Source organism: Eleutherodactylus coqui, chromosome 5 (assembly GCF_035609145.1).
Source record: "Eleutherodactylus coqui strain aEleCoq1 chromosome 5, aEleCoq1.hap1, whole genome shotgun sequence".
NCBI lineage: Eukaryota > Metazoa > Chordata > Amphibia > Anura > Eleutherodactylidae > Eleutherodactylus > Eleutherodactylus coqui.
In genome coordinates, this window is record NC_089841.1 from 216,153,012 (window position 1) to 216,177,182 (window position 24,171).

The 24,171-nt window shown below is 43.3% G+C and overlaps 1 protein-coding gene across 1 annotated transcript in view; it reads right to left on the reverse strand.

Annotated features, from left to right (window-relative positions):
• Window positions 1-7,881, reverse strand: part of PGM5 (phosphoglucomutase 5) — a 92,315-nt gene extending 84,434 nt beyond the window's left edge. Inside the window, exon 1 of the mRNA XM_066604200.1 lies at window positions 7,234-7,881. Coding sequence (XP_066460297.1) covers window positions 7,234-7,491 — 258 coding nt within the window. The 5' untranslated portion in view covers window positions 7,492-7,881. The remainder of the gene's footprint in view (window positions 1-7,233) is intronic.
• Window positions 7,882-24,171: the final 16,290 nt, after the last annotated feature.

A 24,171-nucleotide genomic window follows, 5' to 3' on the forward strand; every position in this document is an offset into this window, starting at 1 on the left:
CCCGGAGGGTCCTACAGCGTAGTCAAAGAATAACAAGTCCTACATACCTCACTATGAGCACCTAGGGAGATATAGGGGGCATCCTGCAGGAGAAAGACACTGTCTTTCTCTGAACATCGGGCTAAAGCTAGTCTGCCTGGCAACTGCTCGCTTCTGCTAGGCTGCTTGCTGCTAAATTCCCAGATTGGTGGAGTGGGAGGAGATAAGTCACGCCCAGGAAAGTAAGCAGGGTGGAAGAGGAAGTGAGTCAGCAGAGGGAGAGAAAGTGCAGGAAATGACAGGAAGTGGGGGAATTAGTCATTGGAGGTGGAGGAGAGAGGAAGCAGTGTGTGGAGTTGCAGCAAACTAGAAGTAACCGGAGGTCAGGAGTTGAAGTAAAGTGACCAGGATCAAGCCACAGTGAGGAGTAGGAAACAGAAAGGAGGACTTCCCAACAGGGAGTGTAAGTTGCCCCTGCATAATTAGGAGACAGAGGGGGTGCAGTCAACCCTGCACCAGCCTCTCCATACTTCTACAAATAACCGTCCGGAACAACCCCCAGATAACTGAGACAGGTGGGTTATCCTCCCTAGCCGAGAGAGAGTAAAGGATGTACGGTGTGCTATTTTCACCAACGGAAAACTGTTGTAGTTGATGCTGTTCTGAAATCCACAAAGTGCGAACTGCTATTTACCTTCTTCCAAGCATTGAGTAAACTGTGTAGCTTCGGTTTACCCCTAAAACAATGTGGACTTGTTTTGTTATTTCTTCACTACAAATACGAGTAAACCCTCAAAGGTACTGGCGTCACGATCTGACAATCACCCTCACCGTACAGAGGTCTATTGCAATCCTCTTACTGCATGAGTAGCCATCTTTGTTGGAGTAGCCACCACTGTTGACAACGCTAAAGTTAGTACAATCCCCTCAGGCTGTCTCTACGCCCTTCTTTTCAGAATAAGCTTCCATGTGTGTGCACATGAGGAAAAACACAATTTCTGGCCATTTTATGACTTGCATCCTGTATTTTCCCTATTTTCCCTGCTGCAGGGTGTACAACTAGTTCTGTATCCTCTCAAAACTGGTGGAAGGAGCCTGCCTGCTGTGCTGTGTTCTGTATACAGGGGGCACAGAGAACTACAAATCTTTGTCTGTACACAGACATAACATCATCATGCAGGAGTGTACAGCAAGAGTGAGCAGTGTGCGTGTAAGTAAATCGCAGTGGAGATCTCTCTACTCTCATACAGTTCCTTGAGCAGGATGACTCATTCCCCTCCTCCTCCCTTGCTTTGCCATCCTAGAGCTTCCCGTTCATCATTTGACAGCAGGCAGTCACCAGCACATCGCTGTGATTCTTCAGCACAAAAACATAATTTAGGTAAATACATTAAATAGCAGTTTTGCAGGTTATCCTAGAGCTGTATGATTTTAGAAAGACTAAATCCACATGCGCCATATTGGAAAATGGGCTGAAGTTTTACTTTCAGTAGGAAGCCATTTGCACTCTCAGGCCACCTACACGGACGAGCAGGTTAATAAACTAATAATGAAGAGTTAATTTAGTGTTAATGATACAGTAAGGCCGGTCTCACGCGGACGGGTCGGATTCAGGCGTCCCCGTGTAACTATTAATTTTGTATTGCGGATGGCCGTGGACACTCGCTGTAAGTCCTGCGCAGTACAGATTTTTTTTTCAATCTTAAGCCCGCGCCGTTGCTAGGCAAGCACGTGCGTACCCGTGACGCATCCCCAATGAAAGCCATCCGAGCGAATCCACATGAAAAAGGAACATGCTGCGATTTTATTTCCATGAGCGGAAATCGCAATCGCTGTCCGCCTACAAGAGCGTACATGCAAATGTTTTTAATTTTTGAATGAATGCGGAATACCACAGAACGTTTCTGCAGGTGACAATCACGGATTCCGCAATTCAAACCCGGTCGTGTGAGACCAGCCTAATATGTCAGTTGTAAACTATATCATAATTCACAACTCATTCATGTTTCCGCCCCTTGTCACAGCCAGCAATGGAAGGGAACGGGTCAGAACTTAGCTCCGCCCCTGTCCTGACCCCTTCTATTGCAAACAGCCGTCAAGGGGCGGAGAGGAGCAGGGAAGGGGGTGGTAGTTTATAAGTTATGCTGCGGTCAAGGGGCGGACAGGAGCGGGGAAGGGGGTGGGAGTTTAGCAGTTACGCTGTTAAACTCTCTCCCACCTCTCTTCTCCGGCCGCTGTCATAGGCTCCCATAAGAGTCTATGCAGCTGCCGGCGGTGTAAAAGCGCCAGGCCGAAATGTGTAAAATCTTGGTCACTGGTCGCTTTTCCACCACGGAAATGCGCCCATGTGCACTGATGCATTGTAAACCAATGCATCAGAGGGGCAGTATATATTGGCCGGGCGTGAAAACCTGGCCGATATACGCCCATGTGAATCCAGCCTAAGAAAGTGGAGGGGTCACTAAGTTTGGTGGTCTAGTGTAGAACCTCCTTTGTTGGTATTCTGGGGGTAGATAAAGGGATGAATAGCTAACAGTCTGCTCCTGTTAAACTTGGTGAGTCCTCATCTTTTGCTCATTGACACATGTAGATACTTCATTACAATTTGCTTTGCACTTGAGAATTTGTCACTGTGTTTTTGCAGCTCTCTTACTGCACATAATGACAGGCCACTGATTACCGTGCTATGTCGGCTATATGTATCTGTTCAGACGGTTTGGGAGGGAATTGCATTTTATTAGTAGCAGCCAGACACAGAGGACTAATTCTTGATTTTCATGAGCCCCATGTTAGCCACACCCACCCTGTCCTTCAGCCAATGATTGACAGCTAAGCTCTGTATGGCTCCTACTAATAAAATGCAAGTTTCTGCACAGATACATACAGCAGACGTATCACTGTAAAGCCTCATTCACACGGCCGTACTTTTGGTCTATATTCCGCATGTATTTTTTACACACATAATACAAACAGCCTCAGGGCTTAGTCACACGGGCGCATCAGCGCTCCCGCCCCCTCTCCGCCCCTCGCCACTAGTTGCAATGGGAGGGGCGGGACAGGGGCAGAACTTAGCTCCGGACCCACCCTTCCCATTGCAAACAGAGGCAAGGGGCAGGAGCTCAGTGCACTGCTCTTGACCCAGCCTGCCTCCTCCCCCTGCAGAGAGGGACAGCGTATATCGTCCGGGCGTGAAAACCTGGCCGATATACGCAAGTCGGAATAAGCCCTAAATTCTATTGTTTTGTCTTGGGTTATAAAAAAGTCACAATATGCCCTATTTTGGTCCACATCATAGACCTTAATTACCCATTAAAGCCTATGGAATTGTTAAAAATGCAGCATATACGCAGTTGCATGCATAGTCACTACGTTTCATGCATGTTGTCAGCAAACATTTGTGAAAAACATGGTGACATCAATTAGATCTTGTATGTTTTTGCACACATGAAGAAAATGCAATGAATATACAAGCAAAAACCACATATGCACCAAATATGCATTCAGTAAAGACGCTGCATATGTCAGGGACTGAACTTGAATAGACTTGTGTGACTGAACCCTTATCAGTGTAAATGTCGCTATCTTAGACGGTCCGGAGACTGTTCTTATCAGCACCAGAGCAGCTTGGCCCATGTTGATATATCACTTGTATGATTTATGTAGGACCTCCTATGTGCTATGAGACAATGTTGAGGTTACATAACTGACTATTCACACTATGGAATCAGTGGCCATCTTCTCATGTTTAAAGTAAGGTCAGCTGGGGTGCGGGTATTACATATCAGGGATACCTGGAGCTTCACTGGAACATGCAGGTTTGGCACTGTTACTAGTGTTGCTCATTGTGATCGGTTGGGCAATAGAATCGAGCCAATTTTTGTAAAATCGGATTGGGTCATCCCAACCCGATTTTAAAGGAGATGTCCCGAGGCAGCAAGTGGGTCTATACACTTCTGTATGGCCATAATAATGCACTTTGTAATATACATTGTGCATTAATTATGAGCCATACAGAAGTTATAAAAAGTTTTTTACTTACCTGCTCCGTTGCTAGCGTCCTGGTCTCCATGGTGCCGACTAATTTTTGGCCTCCGATGGCCAAATTAGCCGCGCTTGCGCAGTCCGGGTCTTCTGCTGTTCTCTATGGGGCTCCGTGTAGCTCCGTGTAGCTCCGCCCCGTCACGTGCCGATTCCAGCCAATCAGGAGGCTGGAATCGGCAGTGGACCGCACAGAAGAGCTGCGGTCCACGAAGATAGAGGATCCCGGCGGCCATCTTCAGCGGTAAGTATTGAAGTCACCGGACCGCCGGGATTCAGGTAAGCGCTGTGCGGGTGGTTTTTTTAACCCCTGCATCGGGGTTGTCTCGCGCCGAACGGGGGGGGGGGTTTAAAAAAAAAAAAACCCGTTTCGGCGCGGGACATCTCCTTTAAGCGAAAATCAACAGAAAATTGTTTCATATATAAAGAGGTCTGAGTATGTCTCAGTAGACTTAGAAAAACTCCATCCAGATGTTGCAGCAGTGCCAACTGAGCAATCATGCTTGGTCTTCCTTTTCTATAGGAGGAGAAACAGAAAGAGAACATACAAATTCCGTGCAGATGTTGTCCTTGAATAGATATAAACTTGGGACCCCAGCACTTCAAGGCAACAGTGCTAGTGACTGAGCAACCATGTTTGTTCTTCTTTCTTCTCCTTCTACAGGGAAAGGAGGAGGCGGGTAAGAAGATCTTCTTCTCCTTCTCCTCCTCTGGAGAAGAAGAAGCAGGGGAAGGAATAAGGAGGAAGCTTGGTAGTTCAGTGTCTAGCACTGTCTGGGGTTCTAGATTCTTGCCTGAATATGGACAACATCTGCATAGAGGTTATAAGTTCTCTTTGTGTTTATTATTTTCGTTCTTCTCGGTCTTCTCTTCCTCGAGAGAAGGAGGAAGTAGCATGGTGGCTCAGTTGTCAGCACTGCTGACTACTGCAGGGAGGTAACACTAAGGGCTCACTCAGTCGAGTGTATTTAGTCTGCGTATTCCGCATGTATTTTTATAACATGCAGTGCTAAAAGCCCATTGATTTACATTGGGACATGCATGAAAAAAAATGCAGCATGTCCTTTATTATCACAGTCTGGTGCATAAAGGTTACATGGGTTTTTCATACATGCTGTGTACTATGTGTGTCAAGAAATACGTGCGTAACATTGCAGGCTAAATATGCTAAATATGTTGATGCATGCGCAATTGAGCATACTCCCATGTGAAGCCACACTAAGTCAAAGCCACTAATTACCTGTACATCTTATTATGCTAGGCAGTACAGGTGACCTTACTCCTATAATAAACTGGACATATATTCAGATGAATGGGACAGTTGCAAAAATTTCTGCAATAAATAGCCACAACCTAACTATCACTTAAAGTAGGAGGTGCACAAGAAACAATGCAAGAATAAATATCAACGCACTATTGAAAGAAGAAGAGTGCTTGCAAAAATGTAACGGCTCACCGGAAACCATGAATAAGTTTAAATATATACCTCCATTAATACAGTTATACCCCACAGACAAAAGAGATTAAAAACGCTTAAAATAGAAAGAACAGATTAGATACAATCATACATGTTGCCGATCCATACCCCTCCTTTGCCATTGTAAAGCAGAAATGCTCCAACAGTGCAAAGTTGGTAAATATATATAATAAATACAATAAGCCAATATCATAGAATATACAAGCAAAAAGAAGAAACAAATAACAAATAAACATTTGGTTGAATCCCAACAGGAAGGTTACAACAAGATAAAACCATGCAAACGCCATATAGAGCAAGCGTGGGAGAAGGAACAGAAAACCCACTAGTAGGACTGTAGAGGATATATCATCAATTCTACTTCTCTGGAAAACCCCATTAAAGGGATCCTCCCTGAAGCACCATCAGGAAGGGCGCTTTTCTGCATGCTGAGAAATTGTTTAGATTCCCGCAGTCATCGAGACCCTGAATGATTATCGTTCAGTCTAAGGGCTCCTGTCCACGGGGGTAGCGATTTCCCACGGCAGACAACCACCGCAGGAGCCTCCGCCGGGTAACAGGGGAGAGCTGACAGCTCTCCGAGCTAAGCCTATCTGACAGATGGATTCACTGCCGAGAATCACGGCAATTCGCAGCATGCTGCGATTTCAATCTCGCTATGATTCTCCGCTCATGGACAGCGGGGTTGCACTTTCCACAGTAAGTCTATGGAAAGCGTTCACTGCGTTCCCCGCGACCCAATTATTGCCGCGGAGAACGCAGTGAAAATTCGCCGGTTGACAGAAGGCCTAAATGCATAAATTTGTTTGTCATTCTCTTTCTGCATGCATAAAAACTGAATGACGGATGGGCACAGTAAATAAGGCATTATTCATCTATAACGACCACCTGCGTACTGTGAATGTAGGCAGGCAGGCCGGAGCGATCCCCGGTCTGCTCTGGCTCCTTTCACTAGCGATAACCGTTCCTGTGTAAAAGCACACGAACAATCAGCACTGGGACGACTTGGCGGGCATCTGCGTCCAACAAATCGTCCCATGTAAAAGCACCCCTAGTCATAGTCTATAGACTAAGTCTATGGGAGAGTGCGCACACAGCAATCTAAAAGAAGGTCAGATTTCCATGTGGTGCGAGATCTTCAGGTGTGGACACAGCGGGAACCAGGGAGCAGGTGAGTATAAGAAAATACATTACCCGGCTCCCTATCATGTACCCTAACAACGTCATAACTTAAGGTCCTTTTTCACGGCATGACTTATCTTTTTGCCCCAGTGATCATTAATCCTGTGCTTTTACATACGAACATTCTTTGCTATTGAATGGATCATTCTGCCCCATTCGCCTCTATTCACAGGAAGCAGGCAGTCATTCATAAGTGGACGACTGCCTCTTTAGACGGATTGATCCGTCGTTCAGTTTTCTGCATGTAGAAATTGAATGATGAATGAGAAGCAAACGAATTCTCATTCATCGTTCCGTCATGGCACATATTCACACTGAACGATATTGTTCTAATTCTCACTGGATGCGGGAATCTGAATGAGTTATCGGCCTGTGTAAAAGGGCACTTAGTTTATGGTGCCATAGGGATATGACAGTACGTGACTTCACTTGTTCAAGGGCACCTGTGTGAGAAGAAATATATAAACTTGTGACTATGAAATTCAGGTATGAAAAGAACTACTTTTTATACGATTCTACATGCTGTAAATGAATTACAATAAGGAAGCCTCTCTTACCCCATTGGCAGCTGCCATCTGTACAATGACCTCAGTGGCTGTCTTGCTGAAGTACCTGCCATCACTGCCCACCACCATAGTACATCCCTGGCGGTCCCGCAGATCTATAGAAGACAGCACACTTTGGATAAAGTTCTGCAGATAGTTCCTCTTGCTTTCAAACACAGCTGTTGGCTTCCTAAATCCATTGCTCCCGGGTTTCTGATCATCATAGGGGACAGTCTGCACTGTAACAACAGGAATAGGGTTCACCTCCATTCTCGTCTCCCTTCCAATGTTCCCTAAATTCTTCACTTCAAATGAAGAAAACAAGCAGAATGTCAGAATAAAAGGGGGATCCCAAGAGAAGGGGGGCGATGAGCTCCTCCCTGGCTGAGATTCCACTGCGGTAACTTATTTCCTCTGAACTCCTGATAGTCCTGGAAATCTCAGTCTTCCAAGCTGACAAGTGTTTCCTCCTGTCAGTGTCTATTCCTGCAGGGAAATGTTGCAAGTGAATGTAGCAGTCAGTGTCCCAGTAGTATCACTATGTAGCAGGACAGAGGCACCATGCAGTGAGCTGCTGAGCACTACTGCAACCCCAATACAGCTCCTGCCTTATCCCACAGGTCACTCTCCCTCCCTCTCATGACTCATGTGCCTGTACAATGCATAACAAATGGAAGTCTTTGAACAAGGACAGGGGGCTGCCAAAACACAGGGAGGGCTAAACCTTTGCAATCAACAGAAGCCTCCGCCAAAAATAGCCCGGTGAAAAAAAGAAGCTGAGAATTGTTGTCCTTTGGCTGTGTAACTGGATGCTGTTTTGTGTGTTCTAACATTTGTTCAAGGGGATCAAGTCCTGTCACATAGCACACAGCGCAGTGCCGCAGGGTGCGGGCCTATCATACAAGTGTAACTGCAGAAAGCAATATCAACTCCAGTGATGTTGAATTTACAGCCCATGCATCAATCAAGAAGGATCGGCATGATAACAGTTATGACTCTGTGACTCTGCATGGCTCCAACACCGACTCGGTGACTCCAGTATGCAATTACTGATTTTAACCTCTTAAGGACCAAGGTGTTTTAAGTCCTAAAGTTTTTGATACTTTTTGAGATTTTACCCATGTGGTAACTGCCCTGTTTTTTTTTCTTCAGCTACCATACAGGATTATTTTTTAAAATCTTTTTGCTAACTTTTCTTTTCATTTTTTTTTCCGTTTTATTAGCGGTTAAATGCTAAAAAAAAAAACAATTATCTTTTTATCTATAGTTGCTTATTTTTACTCTTAAATAAAGTACAGCAATGGGTTCTTCATCTTCTTTGACATTTTGATATATAATTTGTATAGTCTCGGATTACAGGGCACATATGGCAACAGTTCTGGTTAGCATTGGTTTGGTTAACAGTAGTCACTAACAGAGCTGATTTGAATCTGCTAGGACCCTGCAACTCTGTTTTGGCAGGGGGCACCTGATGGTCATGTGACCACTGGACGGAATAGCGGAAGTAAGGCCCCCTGTCCACAGACGTGTATTCGCCGGCGGTAAACCGCCAGCGAATCACGCCAGCCGATGCTTTCCATAGCATTGCTATGGAAAGTGTTGGCCCCTGTCCACGAGCGGCGGGCAATTTGCTGCATGCTGCGAATTGCCCCGATTCTCCACGGCCAGCCTATCTATCAGATAGGGCTGACCAGTGGAGATTCATTGGCGGCTCCTGTTCCTTGGGAGCGGCTCCCGCGGCGGAGATCTGCCGCGGGACTTCGCAACGCCCGTGGACAGCCGACTTATAGTGCTCATTGTGCTCTATGTAGCCTGGAAGCAAGAAGGCAGAAGCAGTTTTTACCTGCTTCTGCCTATTCCTCAGGGTCCTGGGCTGTGACTAACAGCTGAGGACCCGACCTTCTCCTGCCGTAATTTTGTCCTGAGGACCCAACCGCGCCGTAATTTTGCTATCTGCCTGATTTAAAGCCCAGGATCAAGTGCTGTACATTTATGGTGCTTGAGCCTTAATGGGTTAAACTTTATTTTTCTGGCAGAGTGTGTAATGGTCCATTTTAATAAGGCCATGTTTTGGATGCTGTTTACAAGCACTACAGCAACATGACATAAATTGGAACACTAAAAATTTGATGACAGTTTCTCCTAAACCCCTTAGTGACGGAGCTTTTTTGCTTTTTTCCATTTTTGTTTTTTCCTACTCCCTTTTAAAAAATCGTAGTTCCTTTATTTATCCATCGCCATCGCTGTATGAGGGCTTGTTTATTTGCAGGATGAGTTGTATTTTGAAATGGTGCTATTTATTGTACCATATAGTTTACTGAAAAACTTTTTAAAAATTCTAAGCGGAGAGAAATGGAAAAAAAAAAACGACTTTCCACCATCTTTCGGTGCATCCTATTTCTACGCGCCGGCGCACAAACTGCAACAAAAACGACCTGATATTTTTATTCTATGGGTCAGTATGATTACTACGATACCAAACTTATATAGAATTTTTTTGCTGTAGTACTTGTATTTTTTTTTTAAGATATTTAATTTTTAAAAATTATTTTCTGTGTCCATTTTCTGCGCACAATAACTTTTTTATTTTTTTAGCAAAGTAGGTGTGAAGGCTCATTTTGTGCGGTATGTCCTGATGTTTCCATTGGTGTCATTTTCGCAAACAGTTGACTTTTTGATCGCCATTTATTACATTTTTTCTCTGAGATAGGGTGACCAAAAAAAGTGCATTTCGGGCATTCTTTATTTTATTTTTTTTTGGACCATGTTCACGGTGCGGGGTAAATCATACATTACTTTGATAGATCGGACTTTTATGGACGCAGCGATACCAAACACGTATTTTTGGTTTATTGTTTTGATTTTTTTATTGCAAATATGGCAAAAGGGGGGTTTTTTGAACTTTTATTCCTTTTTTTTTTTTATAATAACTAAAACTTTATTGTTCTTTTTTTTACACTTTCTTTCAGTCCTCAGGTGGACTTTAGCATGCGATGCTTTGATCGCTCCTGCAGTATGACGTAATGCTATAGGATTACGTCATACTGCTTTTTTACAGGCAGTCTATCTAAGGCAGCCCTGGGGCCTTTCTAAAGGCCCCCAGCTGCCATGACACCTGCACGGCTCCCCCGATCTCACCATGCGGGGGGGGGGGCGTACGGGACCCCCGAACATCGTTTGGGGGATTTAAAGGGTTAATAGCCGCGATCGGCCATTCGGCTATTGCCCGCGGGTGTCAGCTGTAATAAACAGCTGACGCCCGCGCTATATGGAGGGAGATAGCGGCGCTATGTCCCTCCATATACGTCCTGCAACAGCAGGATGTAGAAAGTCGATGGCGCCGTCACTAAGGGGTTACATAAGCCCAAAATGTTGACATAATGAAACCTTATCTTGTGACTCCTCACAATTTTCAAACTAATTGCAACCATTTTTTTTCTCTAATGTATCAAAATTGGAAAGTGAAGCAACTTTGCAAAGAAGAAGGGATAAACAGAGGGAAGTAAGGTCACTCTCACACAGGCGCTTTTTACAATGTTTAGCGTGGCGTGTCGATTGTGTAAGGCACAATAGTTCTGTTCAAGGTGTCTTAAGTTTGTTTTTGCTCCTTATTGTGACAGTTTTGCATTTATTTCAGGCCCGTATGGATAAGTCCCATAAGACGTTTTCGTCCATTGGAGGAGTTGACCCATATATTTTTTTTCTGCCCTAAGTGTCCAGAGCCCCCCTTTTTTTGAGGGAGGATAGTATCACGTCTCAGTCAGCACACGGTTAATTATTTGCCAGCACACCTAGTTTCTGTAGGTTCTATCCAGACTAGCCAGGGTTAACAGCTCCTGTGCTTTCTAGTCTAGGGTAATTAGTCCTGCTAGTGTCTGAGAGGTGTAGCTGGTGATTGACATTTCTGTCAGCCAATCGGTTTCTCCCTCCTCCCTATAAGATCCAGCTCTTGCTGACTGGGAGTTGCTGATTAATTTCCAGTGATCCCTGAGCAGTCCTCCTACTCAGAGCTGCTGTGTATCTGGCTCTGATGCTTGGGTTTGTTCCCTGTTTGTGTCTATTGTTTGTTTGTACTTGTTCTGTTTATTTCTGTGCACTCTACCTCCTGTGTTCAGGGCTCCCTGGTAGGGATTTGTAATGGCCCAGATATGAGTGTGGGTCCGCACCTGTCGGAAGTGATCGGCCAGCCAAGTAAGCAGGGCTCCCTCCCGGGGTAGGAGTTTGCAGGGAAAGGATTTCCCTTAGTTTATTTTGCATTTATGTGGCACGGTCGAGATATACAGGCCTTCACCTTCCTGCAGAGGTGCTCCCTGTCCGTTCTGCATCTAGCTACCTGTACAAGCTAGTTCCTGCGTCCGTCTTGACTGCCCCCCATACCCTGTTTTTGTTGGCAGTCCAGGACGAACATGACAGCTTGTTTGCTGTCCATAATCATGTAGACATATACACTAAATGCCCATTTGATTATAGTCACCCACCTAATAGTGTGTTGGATCTCCTTTTGCCTTCAGATTCGTTGTGGCATGGATATCACTAGGAGTTGAAACCATTCTGCAGAAATATTAGCCCCTGCAGACAGGAAGCTTCTTGCAGTTGCCACACATTTGATGGAAGTACTGACATGTTCTGATCAGGAAGAGTTCATTGATTCATGCTGCTTGCGCCAATTTCTAACACTCCCATGAACATGGCGGAACAGATCTGGATTTATCTGACCAGGTGATGTGTTTCTACTGCTCAGTGATCCAATATTTGTCTTTTGCCCACTTGAGTCTCGCCTTCTATTTCCTTTAGCAATGCCACTCAAATTGGTTGTCTGTTGTTACAGCCCATCCATGCTAAGGAACGACAAGTCGTACATTCGGATGCGTTAGATGATGCGCCAGTGTTGTAATCTGCTACTGTATCCTTCAGTATGCAACACCTGTTCATCACAACGATTCTTGACATCCTCCTCTGATCTCTTTAGCCTAGAATCAATGACAATGCTTCGTTAGAAGTCACGCCGCTCCCTTGATCTTCCCATACTAATATGGATGCACTATGAAATTGATCTACGGAAGATATTCTCACTTGCTCACGTGTCTCTAAAAAAAATGGCCCTTCAGTGTAGGTCTGCATAGGAGCTGTGTACACAAAATGATAAAATGTATATTTAATCAAAGCTCTTTGCACCGGAGAGTTTTTTTAATTTTTTTAGACTTATTGGAGCAATAAAAAACCATAATTTATTTTGGTTGGTAGAATGTGATCAATAGATGTGCAAAATCTATTTACTCTATCAATTTACTCCTCATTTTCCCAGCCGGACCCTTCTACCCATAGACGTTGGGAGCTGTGGACTGTCATGCTCAGGCAATGGTATTTCCTTATATCTGGTGACAGCTACAGAGCTGGTCCATCCCCTCTAGAGCATTTGTGTCTTGACGTTTACAGGCAGCATATGTCTATCGATAATACCCTACTGGCAGCAGCAGGGACCGTCTCCAATTACCGAATCATACTGCCGGAATCTTACCAGCTGGGAAAGGTGAATGCGCTGCAATTAAATAATAGTCAGAATTTAAGTTTCATTTACCGAACGTCAAACATTCTGTAGCTAACTTCTCATTAAATGTAAATCTAAACAGGATTATAGCCGTCATCCGGATTAAGGATGGCTTGCATTGCTGTAATCAAGAGGACCAGCAGCCAACTTCAGGTTTTGGAAGTCTAGAATACACATGTTAATATGAGTGATATTGCCAGTCTCAACCGAAGCATGAAGTAGAGATATCTTAATTGGCTTAACCCTTTAAGGACCAGGATGTTTTGATCCTAAAGGACGAGACACTTTTTAGGGATTTCAGCCATGTGGTGGTTTTACTATTTTCTTTTCTTCAGCTACCAGAATTATTTTTGTTTTTTTTTCCCTGTAACATATAGGGCTATTTTTTTTTATATCTTGGGGCACAGATTTTTTTTTTTTAAGCCGCTTTTTAGTTTTATTAGATGTAAAAAGCTAAATATATATATATTTTTCAATATATTTATTTTTAAAATCAGTATATTTACCCTAAAATAAAGCACAAGCATCGGTTCTTCATTTGGTTTCAAATGTTTTGATATAGACTTTGTATAGCCTTGGATTACAGGGCGCATATAGCGACGGTTTTGATTGGCGCTAAGTAATTTTTTTTGTGTATTTTTATTTTATTGTGAAATGTTATTTTATTTTTTTTGTTCATTTTGTAACTATTTTTTTAAAGCATTTATGGGGTCATTAAAATCTTTTTTTTTTTTTTTAAATTTCACATTTTTCCACTGTAGCTAGTGCATCCATAGGAGCTCAAATTACAGGGGAGAACATCCCCGTAGTGTGACAGTAGTCATTTACAGAGCCGATCTGAGTCTGCTAGGACCCTGCAGCTTTGCCTTCACAGGGGGGCACCTGGTGGTTATGTAATCACCGGGTCAAATAGCAGAAGTGACACTTCACTTTCTCCATTCACTACATAGCATCATTGAGCGCTATGTAATCTGCAAGAGAGAAGGCGATAGGGGTTAAACACCTCAGCCTCCTTCTCCAGGTCCTGAGCACCTGACCTGTTCCTGCTAGATTGCAGGAACTTTAGTCCTGCACTGTATTTTTACCATCAGCCAGGATGAAAGCCCAGGACCATAAACTTATGGCGCTTGGTCCTTAAGGGGTTAATATGACTTTAGCCAATAAATAGAAAATTATACAAAATCTTAAAGTTTAAATTAAAAGAATAAATATTTGGTACAACTATAGTAAACCATGAAATATATATATATAACGCTAATCTAATGTAAACTCAACTGTATACTTTGGCATCTGTTCATACTATATCCAGCATATAGGGTAGAAAATACTCCAAACCTTTACATCAAAAATATCCATTGACTTCTATAAGCTTAATGCATGCCAAATGAATTTACACAAAGTGTAGACAGGGCAAAATCAAAAGTGGGGCCTGAAATTCTGGAATATTGTACAAAAAGCACAGTAACATTTAGTTAATTTAGAAGACTAACAACGGGTGAGAATCCCGTTAATGAATACAAAATATTGAAATCGGTGGTTTTGCTTTGACCCGTTATGTGGCTGTGATTGTCCCGGCCACATAATGGGACACAAATATACCCATTTGTTTAAGCCCCTATACAGGATGATAAATCCGATGCAAATTTAGACACTTGTGTTACTTTAGAGCACCTATTGGCCGGCTTAGTTTCTGCCAAACTTTAGTGCACACTTTGATGCATTCTAGCCCTGCCTCCTTCACTGTAAGCCACATCCCTTTACTACTAAACCACACCTCCTTGCTGAGCAAGTCACAGTGGATTATTCTTTTTGGTGCATATAGGGCTATTGTTTTTCAGAGTGCTTCCCTGTACAACAGAGCTGATCTGTGTCTGCTAGGACCCTGCAGCTCTGTTGTACAGGGAAGCACTCGGTGGTCATGTGATCGCCTGGTCAAATAGCAGAAGTAACATTTCTGCTTTTTCCCTTCTCTACAAGGTGCTCATTGAGCGCTATGCAGACTGTAAAGGAGAAGACAGAAGCAGTTAGAAACTGCTTCAGCCTTCTCCTCAGGGCCCTAGTCACAGCCGAGCACCCAACCTGCTCCTGCTACATTACAGGAGCTTTAATCCTGCTCTGTATTTTTCCTTATCAGCTGGGATTAACGGCCAGGAACAAGCACCATAAATTTATAATGCTACGTTCTTAAAGGGGTTAAAACGTTATGCACCAGAAATCCACCAGGTCTAGGTGCAATCACATTAGTAACTCTGCCCTATTTTATATGTAGTACATTAAAACTAATACACAGTTAAACAAAGTACATTGCTCTTAATCTCTTAAATCTGATTTTATTAAACAGGTGTACATTTGGCTGAAAGGGAATGTATGTAGAGTTAACATTTATTATACCTCCCTGCTCAACCAGTGTGTCTACAAATCTGGCCAGTTTCAATAGTCTACTGATGATTTCTTGTATATAAAGACTAATTACAAACTCATAGCTCGAGAGTTTTCACTATCTGCGTCTAGTCAGCTTGCCCATACATAGTAATAATGAATAGAAGGTACAATCCAAACTAGCTGTAGTTCAGCCATTGAATGAGAGAAAATAGGAATTCACAATGGGAATCTTACAGTATGTGTAGTTAGGCTTAACCCTTTCCAATCCAATTTGTATCCTGGTTTTCCTAGGGGGCTTACGCTTTTTCTTCCATTATAAAACGGCGCTATCTGTTGGCTAAAGCCAGTACTGCATGAGGTGACACGTTGGATAGGCTCCGACAGCAGAGAGGCTGGCAATATACAGTAAGAGAACCCCGATGGACGTCTTCCAACATTGGAGCTGTACAGCCTTAAATCATAATGTCTTTAGATGTCCGAGGATTGGAAAAGGTTAAAAGGGAATCAGTTGCATTGAGCATGCTGTTCAACCTGCCAGGGGCATTTTCTAGGGCAGACAAAGCTGAGCAGATTGATAGATACAGTAGTTTGTAGGAAAAGATTCAGTACAACTTGTCATTTGTTGATCTAAATCACTGCTCTTTATGTGCTCAGGAGTCCAGTAGGCAGTGTCACTCAGTCGGCATGCATACAGAAATAGGTCAGTCCCTGATAGTCCCGCCCACTGGACTCCTAAGCAGAGAGACAGCCGGGATTTAAATTAATAAAGTACAAGTATGTTGAATCTTTTCCCACCATCCTATATATCAATCCACTCAGCTCTTCCTCCTACAAAATGAGCTGCTGGCAAATTGGACTACACATTCATTGTGATTGGTCGTCTTTAACAATGGAACTATAGCAGGGGGACCTATGAAGAATTCAAGTATGATGCTTGCATAGGCTTAGTATGTCTTTTTCATCGCTAGCTCAAAATTAAGCTGTGGGCCACAAGCCATGAGCCTAGTTCAGTCTTTTGGTTTGGATGGTGACAGGTGTTAAGGAGGTTTTCTGGGACTCAAAAAGAAATTCTATGGAATATTGCAAAATAAAGAAATAAAACATACTCACCTCCTTATATGGCCTGTGATCTAATACAGAGACCGTAGTCACCGCCAATCCGAGCCTGCAGGAAGCGAGCAGGGGGTCACATGGTCTTCATTTTACTTAGAACTATTCAGCCAATCACAGGCTTCAGTGGTTACATGTTGTTCATGGCATTATCACTGACGAAGCCTATGATTGGCTGAGCAGTCACGCGAACAATGAACACTGTTCCATGTAATACCTGATCGCACCAATGTTAGAAATGTTCTTTGCAGCAACTTCTGCTCTGGTTCATATAGAAGAGTCCTAAGCAAATGACTCCCTACTATCATGTCTATATGGCCTAGTAGGGCTACCTTAGCCCAAAAACACATGGGAGCATGCGCAACTATGCTCGCTGCGGAGTGTAGTTGCACATGAACCGGGTCTTTTTTTCTGGGACGTTCAAACTCAGCTCCATAGCGCATGAGTTTGAAAAAAACAGGGCAGGACAATCTTCCTGCTATCTTTCTCACACATAGTATTAAAGGGCGAGAATACCGCTAATGGAAACTAAGCAATTGAAATCAATGGTTTGTTTTGTCCTGTTTTGCAGCTGTGATTATCACGGCGCATAACGGAACTAAATCACACCCATCTGAAGAAGCCGGCGCTGTGGCGCGGATTGCCTGGCTGCAGCATGTCCCCTTTTTTTTTTTTTTTCTGTTGGGGATGCGCTCTCCTCTATGCTGGCCGCAACGGAAAAGCATACGACCAAGCGGCTCCAAAACCCGCGGGTTTTGAAGCAGCGCTTTCCCGGCTGAAATCTTGTGGTTTTCCGGTGGGATTCCGCCCTGTGCGAACCCAGCCTTAATGTATTTCTTAAGGTCTTCCTTAAAGGGGTTTTCCATGGAAATACTATTGATAACCTATCCTCAGGCTAGGTCATCAATAGTTGATCAGCCAGGGTCTGCCACTTGGGACCCTGACCCATCAGCTGTGCGGGCGCATGCTGTCAGCACCGCAATAACAGAGGTCGGAGCAGAAGCCTCCCATGTAGTGGCCGGCACTTGCAAGTACAGGCACGGCATTCATTGAAATCAATGGAGTCTTGCCTGCAGTTACAAGTGCTGGCTACTACATGGGGAAACTTCCGCTCCGACCTCTGTTATTGCGGCGCTGACAGCATGCGCCCGCAAAGCTGATTGGCTGGGGTCTGTCGCTCGGGACCCTGACTGATCAACTATTGATGACCTAGCCTGAGGATAGGTAATCAATAGTATTTCCATGGAAAACCCCTTTAATGTAGAGTTCTATTTAAATAATGTACAGTGTGATTTAATTGGAAGTACTGTAGCCTAATTTCTGCCAACACCTTTCTCTGTTTCTCTACAGTTGCACGGCCTTCAATCTTCATTGTATATCTCTGCAAAGAATGTGACAAACACTCATCCTGTTTGAGGGAACATCGGCTACTGCCAAGAAATCAACATGCCTGCCGTTGCTGATATATTAGAGGAAGACACCCAGTGTAATGTGAAATGGCTTACACTTCCCTATATGGTATCAAAACTTCACAGCGCTCTAAAACTTTTTGCTAGTGGATTCATTGCAATCTGTAACTGAGATGGGACAAGAGAGATTAGGCTATTTTGGTCCACAACAAACGCCCAATCCGATCATGAGATTACCGGGCAATACAATCTGCACAGTTCTGTTGGAAACACAATATGCCAATCTCATCAGAAATATTAATGGACTTTTCTTTTGTATTTGCACTTGCATGATAATGTTTAAACTTGGCAATACTTTGTAACGTTTGCTCCAGGTTGGCAGAGAGTTTAAATGCCAAGTGGGAGTGAATGTTCTCACTGTGTGAGTCAGAGGTTCCAAATGTAATGATTAAGGCCCTAGGCTTAGGAATTCGTGTTTGAGACATATAAAGGGACAAACACATTGAACAGACATACAGTTACAGTCATCTACAGTGCCATTACATGTGAGGTTATGTAATAAAACTGTAGTAGAAGCACATACATATAAAGAAAATCACAAAAGAAAATCAGATTAATACACTTTTATGGCAACTTCCTCATCAGATATACTTTCATGAATGTTAAAGCCAACTTCCAGGCAAAAATTAATAAGACTGCAGTTATCCAAATGTTATCTATTACTGTGCCGGTCTGTGATATGCAACGAATCACCCGTGTCCATATCATATGCAGGCACCATGACAGCTAAATCACCTCCCTTACTGTAAATGACTTCAAGCCAGAAGGCACCAGCAAACAGCTACCCATAATTGCAGCATCTAAGACCCCTGTGAGCGGGAAACGAGGGATAGGATATCGGGATTCACTGTCGTTAAGTCTTCTACACACTTTACATTTTCTTACCGGGGCTTCCTGGATTTTAAAAACAGCAGGTTTGCCAAATAGGACATTAGTAGCCCCAAGAAAACTAAATGCAGTTAGTTTGACAGTAATTTAAAAAGTTTAGCCATAAAACTACTGTTCGTGCTCATTCACACAGGGGCGTAATCTCATTTCGGTCGCGAACATAGGCGGTGGATATTTATGGGCGCAAAAAAGAATGCAGAAGGACCTACTGATATGCTGCGCAAATATGCACGCTTCCTGCGTATTCACTGTGTTTGTGCCGAGCCAATTAAGTTCAATGGCCTATTGTGGTGCGTAATGCGCACCAAAACACAACATGCTACGTAGTTTTCATGTCCTCGTGCCTAGGCAATTAGTTTCCTTAGCTATTGAGATAGAGCCCCAGTTTGCATGCACTCCTGGAACTGACACTTTGCCTGTCTTTTGACCATTCTGACTTTATTTTTGTTTGCTGCCTCCCCCGACTTCAGCTTGGACCTCATTTATGCACCTGAGCTTTTAGTCCGAACTTCAGCTTGTTTCCGCATTATGCCCCTCTTCAGAACTACACATACCATGCCTCAGCCTAGTGCACCGTCAGTAGTCTCAAATAGCCCAAAGCCAAACCAGTGTTTGGCAAGGCAGATCCACATCCGTCTGCCTGACAGTTTGCTTAGGCCATGGATCCCACTGGCACTGCAAACACCATGTTGGATCCAGCCGCACATGATCACGCATTCTTGGACCAAGTTTCCCGGATTCTGCAGACTGTTGCAACTCATTTGGACTCCTTGGAAAGTGCACAGACTGCTATTCAAACCATCAACCAAGCTGCTACAAGAGTGGTTACACAGCTCATTAGTCAAGTGTCTACCCAGCTAGCTGTTCAGACTATATTTTTGCCTCCTGCTTCAGCTGAACTATAACTACCACTGCTCTGATGGAGGCCCCAAGGATTTTTGAACCAATGCCGAATTCATTTTGAACCTCTATCTGCACAGTTTCTTAATAATAACACCAAGATAGCTCCTTGTTGTTTGGCCACACCATTGCTTAGGCAACTCCATTATGAGAGCACTAGAGTTCTTCAACTGCTGATCTCCAGACCTTCCTGACTAAATTTTTTACGGTATTTGAGGAACCTGGTTGAGACTCTTCGGCTGCATTTGCATGCCTTTGTCTGCACCAAGAGTCACAGTTGGCCATTATGCTATGCAATTTCGTACACTGACCTCAGAACTGGAATGGAATGACCAGACACTCCAGGCAGCATTCTAGGAGGGGCTATGTGGAAGAATTAAAGATGAACTAGTTGGTAGAGACTAACCTCCATCTCTGGAGGACCTCATCTCTCCACCCTATACAATTGATACATGTTTCAGAAAATGTCTATGTAAAGTTACATAGACAGAAAATTTGTTTGGCTCCCAGTTTCTCCAAGCCACTTCAGCCTCCTCCAGCTCCATCTGCTAAAAAAACCTGTGAAGAAAGAAACATGAATGCCTGAGAAGACGAATGCAAAGTTTGTGTTTGAACTATGTTGACAATGGACACTTCCTGAGATCTTGCCCAGTGAATCTCTGCCCCCTAAGACCAGTAAGGAAGGCTTCCCTAGGTGACACTGAGTCCTCTCCAAAATACATGCTTCTCTGTGGGGACATTCAGATTTCTACGGAGGCATACATAAATTCTGGCTCCGACGAGAGTTTCAAACCCATGTTATCCCTGAAGAAGCCCATCTGTGTCATTTCTGTGAATGGGTAGCTTTTGTCCAATGTCATTAGGTTTGTCATCATCCTCTGGATCTGCAAATTGGGATCATATCCATAAACTCAGTGTTCGGACTTGCTTGGCTTCATCTGCATTCACCAGTCAACAACTGGCACACTGGGCAAATTTCTTGTTGGAACACTTGTTACTAGACCCATTGTTTATGTTTGATTGCTCCAGTCCAGAAGCCACAAATGTCTCCGGAGCTCCCAGGTCTATCTCCACAATATGCCATTTACACTGATGTGTTCAGTAAAAACAATACTGAGATATTACTACATCAAAGACTGTATGATTGTCCCATTGATCTCCTTCTGGGTGCTTCACCCTCCAGGGCTCGTATATAGCCATAGTCCTTGCCGGACCCTCAAGCCATGACCAAGTATATAAAGAATAATCTTGAACGGGGCTTTATCCAAAAATCATCCTCATAAACTGGTGCCGGGTTTTTCTTCATAAAAAAGAAAGATGGCTCTCTGTGTCCATGTACTGATTACAGAGGTCTCAACACAGTAACAATAAAGAACTAATACCCATCACCTCTAATCTCCATGTTGTTTGACAGAATTCAAGGTGCTGCAGTCTTCACTAAATTAGCTCTCCGCTGTACCTACAATCTTATCAGAATATGTGAAGTAGACGAATGAAAAACTGCATTTAATACCAGAGATGAACATTATGAGTACCTAATTATGCCATTCGGCCTGTGTAATGCTCTTGCTGTACTTCAGGAATTTGTAAATGATGTGCTCCTTGACCACCTGAATATTTCTGTCACTGTGTAACTTGATGATATATAGATATTCTCATCTCATCTCACTTCTAATCACAGGCATGTAAAAACTGTCTTGCAATGCTTATGTCAAAGCCGTTTATATGCCAAACTTGAAAATTGCTTATTTGAGCAAAGTAGACTGCCATTCTTCGGATAAATCATCTCTGGCCATTGCCTGAGTATGGATTTAGAAAAACTGTCTGCTGTCTAAAATTGGCCAAAGCCTCTCCCCTTGAAGGCTGTTCAGCGCTTTCTCAGATTTGCTTATTTTTACAGGCAGTTTATCCCAGAATTTCACCACTCATCACGGTGCCAACCGCAAGGTTTAGGTACCCGAGGCAAAAGAAGCCTTTGCTAAACTCAAGCAGGTGTTCACCAGTGTTCCCTTTCTTCACCACCCATACACTTCGAAGCCCTTCTACTTTGAAGTCGGCGCCTCCTATCTTGGGGCTGTAGCCTTCTTGTATCAAAAGAACTTTAAAGGCAATAATGTAACCTGTGGTTTCTTCTCCAAGCTGTTCACCTCAGCAAATAGAAATTATCCAATTGGCGACCGCAAATTACTTGCAATTAAACTTGCCCCGGAGGAATGGAGGCAACTGCTGAAGGGTTCTGCTTATCCATTTCACATTTACACCAACCACAAGTATTTGACATATATCTAGTCTGCACAACATCTAAATCACCGTAAAGCTCGGGGGTCACTCTTCTTCGCCAGGTTTAATATCTTGTTACACTTCTTCCCTCCAAAAAAGAACATCAAGGCCCATGCTCTGTCCAGGTCCTTTGATGCCTCAGATGATAACCCTAAACCCCAATTCATTATAGATCCAGAGAAAATTGTCCCTGCCAATAGTAACACATCTCCAAGACATACCTCTGGGGAAAACGCTTGTTCCAACAACCCAAAGGTTTTCTATTATACCTGGGGATATGACTCCAAGCTGGCAGGTTCTAGGAGTATACTTGAATTGATTTCTCACCATTACTGGTGGCCACTTTTGAAAAGGACATTAAAGAATATTTCGCTGTTTCCAACCATGTGTGAGGAACTTCAGCACCTAGCCTTACTACCTTATCCACTACGAATTCCACAGTCACCTTGGTTATATATCGCTATGGACTTCATTACCAATCTCCCAAATTCCTCTGGTATCACCATAATCTGGGTGGTATTGAGCAGGTTTTCCAAAATGGTTTACTTTGTTCCATTTCCTGTTCTGCCCTCTGTATTCCATCTAGCATGTCTCTTCATTGCACATATATTCAGATTACATGGACTTCCATTCTACAATGTCTCCAATCGTGGAGTACAATTTATGTTCAAATTCTGAAAAGTGTTAAGCCGCCTGATAGATGTTAAATTGGACTTCTCCTTTGCACACCATCCTCAGTTTAATGGCTAGATGATATTGACTAATCAGTGGCTGGAACTATACCTCCATCACTTCGTATCCTCCCAGCAGGGCAGTTGGGCATCTCTTCTTCGCTGGGCCGAATTTTCTGACAGCAACCACACCAACCAATCCTCAAGTGTAACGAAATTCTTCATAAATTACACTCTGCATCCTATGGTAGCGCGGCCTATTTCCTCTTTCACAGATGTGCCTGTGGAAAACCACTGTCATCAAGAATTCCTGAAAATCTTCAACCAAACTAATAACTTCCTTGCTCATCCCACTAAGCGATTACGAACCAAGCAATCCTTGTATAGTCATCCCTGAGACCTAGAAAGGACCCCAGAGCTGTCTGTACAATAAGCCTGCTGTTTGGAAAGCCCCAAAGGGATTAATGAAGGGGCCATAGACTGCAGGAAAAGGTTAATATCAATAAGGAGAAGGAAAGAGAAGGCGGGAAAAGGTATGGTGCTTATTGGATGGCTGGGGTAACTATGGGGAAGATTTTGCATGGGTTTAAATAGGGCGGAGTGAGGGTAGTGAGTGCCTTACCTTCAGCTCTCCTTGTCCTGAAGCAGTCCCTAAAACTCTTGCTCATAAAGAGAGCGGTGGCTTTATAGTTCGTAGCAGAACAGTGCCACAGCATCACAAGGACACAAGTTGAAGACAAATTGTTTTAGATTTCATGTTTATGGGCAACGACTGTTCTTCATTATAGTTAAATGGTTCTAATAAAAGTAATGGCCACCCCACTTAGACCAAAAATCTGCGTCATGCGTCATTTGGGGTGGGCTAAAGTAAGATATCAATGAAACTTTCCTCCCTACAAAGTATTTGGTGAGGTAGGTCACTGCAGTCTGGGTACACGAGGTGTTGCTTTAGTAACAGCCTGTGTATTAATGAAATATGAGAAATATTTTGGTATTCATTACAGAAGTACAAGTTGAGCTCAGTCATAAAACGTTTATGAGGATCAAATGTGGAAACAAGTACTTTACAATAAATAGGGGTGGTTTTTTCAATTATAGTACTATTACAAGCAATAACTTTCACACCGCTAACTCAGGCAGCTATGGTCACAAGAAAATGGATTTCCAGAAACAATACCCAATATATTTCTCAGCTGGTGGACTTTCATAGGATGGAAACTGTAGCTACTGAATATTGAACTGAATACCCAGTACAACGATGATTGTGAAAATTTCCTATGGAAGGACTGGACTGCGCAATTCTTTATCTTCTATCAGAATAGCAGAAAATGTGTCCATGCCCCAATAGAATAAATATCCCAATAAATAGCAGAATATTACTGGGTTGAGGGCAATACAATAACTATATTTTCTCGTTGAAGATGTTTTCTGCTTCTCCAATTAGAACGATAATCGTTCAGTGTAAAGATGGCCAATGATTGAGCAACGAACGACAATTTGTTCGCTTCTTGTTTGTCCTTTTTTCCAGGCCTGAAAATAATTGTTTGCACATATTTGTGTGTGAACAGCGATTGTTTAGTTTTTCATATTCACTAATACAGTGGATGTACACAACTGACCGATATGCGAATGAATTCACAAACGATTTATCTGCCTGCACAAACGAATAAGCGAACTCTGTCATCATTCACTCGTGCACACA